Consider the following 10043-nt stretch of genomic DNA (forward strand, 5'->3'; position numbering starts at 1 on the left):
ACACAAGTGAGTGTTAAGGACTGAACACTTCCCTGATGAAAAGATCAGTCCGTTCGGCTCATATAAAGCTGTGCATTCAAAGAAAGCAGACGCTCAAGCTTGGCTGTGTTTTCATCGTGTACCTTTCAACCTTCCTCAAAGACGTTCGCTATGATTCGGCACAAGTGCTAGAGAACCAGAGACGTGTAAAAATAACCAGGGGAGAGAGAAAAGGCCTCTGCGGTCTGAGAGCCATGAGTCATGAAGTCGTGACGTCGATGTGCACAGAAGTCAAACAGGAAGCTGCAGCGTCTGGGAACTTTAACAAAGCGCTTTCTGAAGATTCGACACATGCAAAAAATAAATAAATACACCACACCCATTTTCTATAAAAATACATTGTTTTGCATGAATGACGTCTGAGTTTGATAAGTGACAGTTCTGTGTATATACCATACACTTTTTTATGCTTTAAATCGACGTTCTGAGATTGATAAATTACAATGTGACAATTTATATATAATTAATACATATTTATTTATAAACATTTTAATATACAAAGATATTGCACATTAGATTTTTTTTAAGTCAGTGTGATTTCAATTTATATATATATATATAAAATCAAGACTTTTTATATTTTATTAAACAAAGTTTATAAAAATATTAAAAGTATAAAAAATTGTTTAATACTGCACTTTCACCTTTGATTTTTTTTTTCAAAAGTCAGTGTGATTTCAACTATATATATATATATATATATATATATATATATATATATATATATACACACAAAAATTAAGATTATTTTTGTATATATTTTATTAAACAAAGTATATCAAAATATTAAAAGTATTATTTATTAATTTAAAAAAAATTGTCAATATTATTTATTTCAATATTGCACTTTCGCATTTTTTTTTTTTCAGAATAAATAATATATAATAAATATATATAAATAATATATATATATTGGTGTTGCAAGCGTCATACAGCACTGATTCTGATCGACATCTGATCAAACAAGAGATGCAGTGTGTGAGAGCATGTGAACGCAGGTGTGGTTTGCATTGCAAAGTGACTGGTTACACACACAGGTCCTGGAGCCGCTGAGGTCAGGAACACACACACACACACACACACACACACACACGTGGCTTACCGTAGAGAAAGCGTCTGTGCTCCACATGCACTGGGCACGGCAGCATTACGCTGGGTGATGCAGGGGGTCTCCCTGCGGTCTCGCTCGGCTTTATCTGGACGTGAGAGGAAGGCCAGTGATGAAGACCCTTCCTGTGCAGATCATCCTCATCCTCATCCATCAGCCGAGCTCCTCACCTGGACACAAGAGCAGAGCAAACACGTCACACAAACAACAACAACAACAACACGGACTCTACGAACTGTACGAGTGACCAATCGACCTATATATATTAAATACATAAAAAACTTTTATACATAAATACGCACAAATTTACATTTATAAATGTGTAATTATGATTAAAAAATATAAATAAATATTAATATTTAAAAAAAAAAAATGTATATATATATATATATATATATATATATAAAGTAACATAAAATGTAAATAATTACAGATGAAAATGATAAAAAATTATATAATTCATATTAAAAAATGTATATTTTTATACATAAATACAATTTAAAATGTTAATTTGCAAGTATAAAAAATTTACAGTAAATTTTAAATATAAAACAATGTAACAATAAATTATGTAAATGATAAATAAATTGATAATTACAATTGAAAAGAAATTAAATAGTATACATTTACATTTTTTATTTGAAATTATTTACATTTTATATTATATTCATTAATACATTAAATATATCACACGTATGAATATTAATTTTAATAATTTAAAAATGCATTTATACATTATTTAGGTTTTAATAAAAATTTTCATAAACTTTATTAATTTATGCTTATTTAATTTTTGAATTCCTGGATTCGTGGGATTCGTTTTTGCATTATTTTCAGGGGAAATCATACTTTAATTGTATACTTGTATATCATACTTTAATAAAAAAATAAATAAATAAATAAATAAATAAATAAATAATATATATATATATATATATATATATATATATATATATGGAATAAATGTATAAATAAAATGTTCCTAAAATAGGCTTTATTGTTAATGCAAAAAAAAAAAAAACGGTCAACCTTTTCACCAAGTTGATAATCTACTCTTTTTTTGTTTATGTTAAAACCTGTAAGACATTAAACACAGATTATTATGTACTTGATATAAATAAACTGTAGGACTCTAGTATGTCAACACTCGATGTCCAACGTACAATCTGAAATAAAACCGTCGTTAAGAGCCTCAAAACCCATTTCAGTCAACCACTAAAGATGTGTGAAGACAAGTACTCTCACAAACGACATCACAGAGTAATAACGGGGTGTTTCGGCCCAACCAGCCTCTCGTTTATGGCCCGTTAACAGCAGGATAATTAGAATCAAGATCAGTGTCTCTCGTGGTCACTGGCTGAACTGATTTATATAAATAGCAGCGATGAAACCACGCGCTCGGCTGCGGTTAGACGACTGGTTTGCTATATTTAACCTGGACGAGGTTTGGCGAGGCAGAGACAGAAAGCGTCTCGCCTACACTTTCCATGTTGTGTGGTGAAGCTCTGGGCTCAGTTCTGAGAGTCAGGAGCTCATAATGAGTGTTTATTCAGTGTTAAAGCCACATTAGGGTGGGATACTGAAAATACACGAAGCCGCAGATCACTGTATTATTATAAACACTTATGTTTCACCTCACTGGTGCTCAAACACCATCGTGTTCATCCATATTCTGTTCACTTTAACAACATACAGATGGACGAATCTCACGGACACTGTCGAAAAATCTACCCCATTTCACCCCAAATCAGCAAAGCCAACTTTGATAACTCTGCTTCAGTTATCATTTTAAAATTATAAATGCACATAGAGAAATGGGCCTAAAAAGAGGCTTCAAAGTTTATGCAAATATATTTCCTATTTATTTCTACCAACCCAGGTCACCTTAGTGCAAACTCTCCCTGTAAACCTTCAAAAAAAGCTTCCAATAAAGCCTTCATGTAGCATTTTCTCAGGCCATACAGTATCTCATCCATCAGAAGTGTGGCGCTCAGAGGTGCGTGTGAACGTCCTGTGTCGCATGTGTGTGTAAAAGTTCAGAAACACGTGTCACTCACCACAAACTATGGCATCTGATTTCCTCAATGAGTGTAAAAATGACACAGCAAAAAGCAAAGCAACACACAGCTCCCTCTACCGCTGCGCACACACACACACACACACACACGGACGACAATCCATTCATGTGCAGAATCACCACAGCCCTACTAACCCAACTCCATCTGACCTCTTCAAAAAAAACAACAACAGCGTTACCAAAACTAACCCACAAGAGACTCTCAACATCTACACATCTACAGCCACTAATACAATCACAGTGCACTTCTGGACTTGATAAAAAGCTATTTATAAAACTTAAAAATGCTTTCTAATTTTTAATAATGTAAACGCCAAGGTATAAAATAGCAATTATCCAATAGCATGCAAGAAATGATAAATGCATGCATAAAACAAATACATGCGTGCATAAAAGCTTAAATAAAGCATGTATAAATGCAAGCATAAAAGTAACAATAAATGCATGCATAAAAGTAACAATAAATGCATGCATAAAAGTAACAATAAATGCATGCATAAAAGTAACAATAAATGCATGCATGAATAAATTAATACATAGTCACAAAAAAATGTAATATATGGAAAATAGTAACAAAATACCATTATAGCACTTTTAGGTATTGAGTGTCTTCAATGCAGGATTAACCAGTTGGACGCTACTATTGTTTTGCAATCTGTGCTTTCTCGGTAGTGTACTTGACTGTACTGTATGGTGCATTTAAGACATATTTTCATAAGAGCAATCAACCTTTGCCAGTAAACTTCGACTTCAAGTCGTGTAACAGCAGCAGTGGTGGAGTGATTTATTAGTCAGAGACAGACATCTCCCAGAAAGCTTCTGTAGCACTACTGACCCAGTGAGGAAACACACACACACACACTAAAAACACGCCCACACTATCCAGCACAGCTCGGCTATAAACTGTCCTGATTCAATAAATGCATAACATCATGATGAAAACGAACTAAACTTCAATAATAAAAAAGAGACTATAACCAGTGTTTAGACACTCAGTTCTCCACATTTACTGCTCTCTAGTTATTAAACTTCTCCATATCTTAATGACATTACAGTAGTTCAACAGCACCATTATGTCATCGTGAAACTGTTATCTTATCATAAAGTCTGTTAGTCAGACATTAGACATGGAATACCAATAAAACACACTGACAGGCATAGTAAAGTACTTATGACACTTGTCTGCAGCACTTTAGACTGTCATTATTAATAAAAATCAGATCTGAGATGTGAGAATCACAGGGCTGTGTCTCAAAACCCAGTGTGTGTCTCACTAGACAGCAGCAGTTTGTTCCACGAAGGCTGTGTGTTTAAAGTAAGAAGCTCCCAGACTTTAGTGAGCTAAACACGATGCTGTCTATGAAGGCAGCTCACTAGGATTTGAAACACCGCCAAAGTACCGGTTTGCACAACAACAGCTTCACTGATTTTTTTTGTATAGCTAAATGTATCTTTGTTTATATAATATACACTTTATATGATAACTCACAGTAAGTATTCTCGATAAACACGAGTGTCTGCATAAACAGATTCAACAACAAAACACAAAACCGCATTTACTCGGGCTAACAATTGCACAACAAAAACCAAGGTGTTTCCCTCGCCGTGTCAGCTTTTGACGAACTACATGGTGAGTAAACGCGTCTTACCTTTGTCTTTGTCTCTGTTCCAGCTCAGTAGAAACGTTTAAGTAAAAGCAATCGCGTGAAGAGCAGGATGAGCAGCTACTCGCTCGCTGCGCGTCCCACTTCTGCGCACTTCATTCTGTCTGCGTCGAGCGCGCTCTCGTTTTCCAACGGTGAGGCCCCGCCCCCCGCACTGACGTCACTCTCTTTCTCTCTCTCGCTCTCTCTTCACACACACACAAACACACACGTCACACACACCCACACACACACACACACACACACTAAAAGAGACAGGCGCATTTTAACGAAGAGGTTATAATGACATAATTGTTTTACACACAACGTTGCCAAAATATCAATACAAAAGCAATTTTAGATGAATAAAAGTAAGAAGTAAATAAATAATTTGTATAGTCCCTGATAATAAATAAATTACTGATGACAAAATACAAAGTCAAATTAAATAGTATAAATTTGCCAGACTTTATCATAAAAAAATATTAATAATACTGAAACGATTTTCCATTTCCTTTTATTAATAATAATTAATTTATTATTTACTTATTTCACTGATACTTAGCAAAAATAAAATAAACAAGGGATAAATTTATAGTTTGCCAGACTTTATCATAATTCTTGAGAGTGATCAGGGTAACTATTTTTTTTTCTTTGTATTTTATTCTTTTATTATTGTTATTATTGTTATTATTATCCACCCTGAAATGTATATTTTTAATTTATTTATTTACTGCACTAGTACATGCAAAAATAAATAAATAACTCGATTATACACTTTAGTGTAATAATACAAAAATAAATAAATAAATAGATAAATGAATGTAGAAATACAAGCACAATGATGAGCACAATAACGCAGTTAAGCAAGTTAATTTGCTTATGAATTGGAGCATTGCTTAACCCCTGACACAAAGATGTTATTTTATACAAAAAACATTAAAATACACACTTAATTGATGTCTTTGTAAGACATCGCCGTCCTGCTGTGCTTTTGTGTGCAGCTCTATTGTCATCTGCTTTTCACAAATGGCCCAGTTAATTACTTTACTGACAGAAGCTTTTATAACTTCAGTTCATAAAAGTCTAAGGATTAGTTTTAGTTGCTATAAGTTCAGTAGATCTTAGAAAGCAATCGTAGATGAACTGCACAAATAGTTGCATTGAGCAATACACATTTACTGAGAATATATGCATTCCTGGCATACTGTGTTGTATCATTCAAGAAGATTACTGTCAATCATGTGACTTGTGGCCAATCAGGGCGTTTGTTTTGGTCCCGCCCTGCTGTGCTGTATTCACACACACACACACACACACACACACACACACACACACACACACACACACACACACACACACACACACACACACACACACACACACACACACACACACACACACGTGGATGGGAAATTCCCACAGCTGTAGTGGTTGTGGTTTCTCTGCTGTGAATTCATCATATGATGTTTTACTCTAACACAAAGACTTAATTTCAAACGAGAGCTGGTGATTTCACCTCATACAGTGGAAATACAGCTTTGCTATGGGAGGAAATGCAAAGTTTTTGTTGTAGATGTTTTGACTCTATTAGTATAAAGATCAGTATGTGGATAAATGTCACAGTGCCATTTTTAGTCAGCTTTCATTTCCCATCATAAGACAAATGTAATGATTCTAAAGTATTACGTTATGTCTTTAAAGGTCATGGAAGTGTCTTGTGAAAGGTTTTCTAATCAATGTGTCTTTTTCGCAGGAAATAGTTTAACATGTGTTTCTCTTGAGTTACAAATGTGACCCTTGACCACAGATCGCTGGGGTGTATTTACAGCAATAACAAACAATACATTGTACGGGTCAAAATCATCAATTTTTATTTCTATGCCAAAAATCATTAGGATATTAAGTAAATATTATGTTCCATGAAGATATTTTGTAAATTTCCTACCGTAAATATATCAAAACTTAATTTTTGATTAGTAATATGCATTGGTAAGAACTTCCTTTGGACAGCTTTAAAGGTGATTTTCTCAGTATTTTTATTTTTTTATTTTTTATTTTTAATCAATGGAAAGATCAATGGAAAGGTTATTTATTCAGCTTTCAGATGATGTTTAAATATTTACACATGTATAATGTATATGTGTATGCAAAAACCAGGAAACAAGTTCAATTTTAGCACTTTCAGTTTCATCGTCCTGAAGTCAATGGGTTTTTGGTGCAGTACCTGCAATAAAGCTCAAAATCTTTCCATGTTTATGTTTTATGGAATAATGGAATAGTTCATCCAAAATGTGCTAAAAGAATGAGCCCTCAATTAAATGTAAAGTTTTGTATTTATGCATTTATTGACAGAATATTTATTAATATTTGTTTATAAAAATTTGTATTTGAATATTTATATTGTCAGCCATATATTTATAAAATAAATAAAGAAATAAATACTAAAAAGTACACTAATAATACCAGGAATACCAAACGTCCTAATTCTGGACCTCAAATTCTTTGTACAAGTATTTCGTAGAACAAGCATTTCATCATGATCTGTATTTAAGTGTCTCAAGTCGATAATATGGAGATTTCTAAAATTATTACTAAAAATAATAATTTGACTACAGAGAAGTCAGTTATTTCGGATAGTTTAAATAAACATTTTATATCCTCTGTCACTCTTATTTGAAGCTCAGTCACAAAATAGTTCTACGGTGAATTCTCTTATTGTTCCTTCAACTGATATTCCATGTGAATTAATTCCACAAAAATTTTATTTTAACCAGATCACTGTCTCTAGGGTTCTTAAAGCTTTGAGTTTAAGTAGTGGTTTTATTGCTGAACCATTGACTTATTTATTTAATCTTTCTATTTCCCATTGTGAAATCCCTAAGATTTGAAGATCTGCTTTAGATTTTCCTCTTTTTAAAGGTGGGGACCCTTTGCAATTGAACTATTATAGACCGATATCTGTTTTATCCAAGCTTTTGGAGAAATTATTAAATGACCAAATCTTTTTTTTTTTCTGGAAATAAATAATATTCTTTCTCCTTCTCAATCTGGATTTAGAACACAGAATAGTAATGTCACTGCTGATTTAAAAGTGTTTAATGACATTATTGATACCTTAGAAAAAAACAATTGTTCAGCTCTTTTTCTTGACTTGTCAAAGGCTTTTGACACAGTTGATCATGGCATACTCCTAAATAGACTCTCTATTTGTGGTCTCTCTGAAAATACCATCTTTACTATCTTTCAGGGTGAACACAATGCGTGATTTTAAAAGACTGTACTTCATCTATTTTGTCACTTTCCAAAGGTGTCCCTCAGGGGTCTGTTCTAGGACCGATTTTATTTTCCTTGTATATTACATTTATGCAATGATATTCCAAAAGTAAAGTTCCATCTGTATGCAAATGACACTGGTATTTACTGCTGTGCTCCATCAGCTTCTCAAGCACTTCACTATTTACAGACAGCGTTTGATATTGTTCAGTTCCGTTTATGTCAGCTTAAGCTGGTTTTAAACACAGATAAAACTAGTTGAATGATTTTTTCAAATTCTAAAGTACCAAGTAATCTTCCTGACATCATATCCTTTCAGGGAACACAAATTTAATATGTTGTAAGTTTATAGTTTATAAGTATCCTTTGGTGAATTGTTGTTTTGATCTTTGATTTGTGTTTTGTGTTATGATGTAAACTTGTATATACTATTTTATTTGTTGCTGTTTCCTTGGCCAGGTCACTCTTGCAAAAGAGATTTTAATCTCAATGAGTGTTTAACCTGGTTAAATAAAGAACATAAAATCAATAATACTTTTTAAACCATATTAACAATATGCATTAATTCAAACAACTTAGAATCAGCACAAATCTGATCAGTGCGAAAACAAATAAAATGTATTCAGTTCAAATGTATAAACGGTTAAAATATTACAAGCTGTTGAAATAACAATATTAAAAAACCAAAAGAAACCAACTGGATGCTAAATATATAAGCCTGGTTTTTGTGCATTTAAAACATATTCATTTACACAGTTACAGAAATTTGACCCTTTTCATTTATCTGACAAATATGCATCACATTAAGTTTATTACTTTGTTAATGTTAAAACGGTCTAATCCAAATGCATGGGAGTTTTAGATACAATTCAAATATATGAATCCTAAATTTAGGCCTAAAGTCACAAATGGTTAAAACTTAACTCCTAAGACAGCATGTAATCCAGTGTGTAAAACACATGATGCCAGAGTTATTTTGTTGCTAAAACACATCACTCGTGTAAGTGCAGGTAAATGTAACTTCATATATTTGAGCGATTGCACAGTTTGACCTGTGTAAACCATTTCAAGCAGATGAGTGTTTGTTTTGGTGGTTGTTAAGCCACGTTTGTTTGGTTTTCTATCTGGCCAGACGAATGTAATCTTGATTCTGATAACAAACATTGTGCAAACTCTCGATCTGTCAACATCTCTTTCTGAACACATACTGAGTATGAAATATTCATTCGGTCGTGAATCGTTGCGCTGCCGAGTTTCGGCGGTAATGCACTGCCGTCTGTGAGGGAATGTGAGGTCATTGTGTGACCCAGCTGTACAAGTGTTTATTGATCAGTCCAAAGCCCCGGAGGGTGGAGAAGGGCAGATCATTACAGTGCCCCGAACCGGCCGGGACAAACCACTGCATCAGCTGTGTTTGAACAGACCAAATACAAACTCACAGAGCAGCCGGAGGACAGTTTTATTACTCTCAGCTCAGATACAGAGCGTCATTAAAGCAACAGTTCTTTCAAAAATGAAACTGTGCTGAAAATGTGCTCACCATCAGGACAGCCAAGATCAGGATGTGTTTGTTTCTTCATCAGATTTGTATTACATCAGTGTCTCATCAATGGATGGTCTGCAGTGAATGGGTGCCGTCAGAATGAGAGTCTGATAAAAACATCACAATAATCCACAGCACTCCAGTCCATCAGTGAACATCTGGAGAAGACAAAAGATGAAACAAATCCAGCTTTAAGATGTTTTTAACTCAAATACATGGAGTCTATAATCCATAATAACACTTCCTCCAGTGAAAAAGTGTTCTGGTCTGAATCAGGAGAGAAATCTGCACAGATCAACCAGCGTTTAAACAGCTTTAAACAAATATGTGAGAGACAACAGGAGATGCACTTTTTCA

The 10043-nt window shown here is 33.7% G+C and overlaps 1 protein-coding gene across 2 annotated transcripts in view; it reads right to left on the bottom strand.

Moving 5' to 3' along the window:
- The window catches only part of LOC132112334 (bcl-2-modifying factor-like), a 70082-nt gene extending 65053 nt beyond the window's left edge, over nucleotides 1–5029 (bottom strand). For both annotated transcript variants that reach the window (XM_059519774.1, XM_059519773.1), the window contains exons 1-2: nucleotides 4874–5029; nucleotides 1142–1317 (exon numbers count right to left, since the gene is read on the bottom strand). In XM_059519774.1, the coding sequence (XP_059375757.1) occupies nucleotides 1142–1301 (160 nt within the window). In that variant the 5' untranslated portion in view covers nucleotides 1302–1317; nucleotides 4874–5029. The remainder of the gene's footprint in view (nucleotides 1–1141; nucleotides 1318–4873) is intronic.
- Between the last annotated feature and the right edge of the window lie 5014 nt (nucleotides 5030–10043).

This window comes from Carassius carassius, chromosome 32 (genome assembly GCF_963082965.1).
Source record: "Carassius carassius chromosome 32, fCarCar2.1, whole genome shotgun sequence".
In the NCBI taxonomy this organism is placed as follows: Eukaryota; Metazoa; Chordata; class Actinopteri; order Cypriniformes; family Cyprinidae; genus Carassius; species Carassius carassius.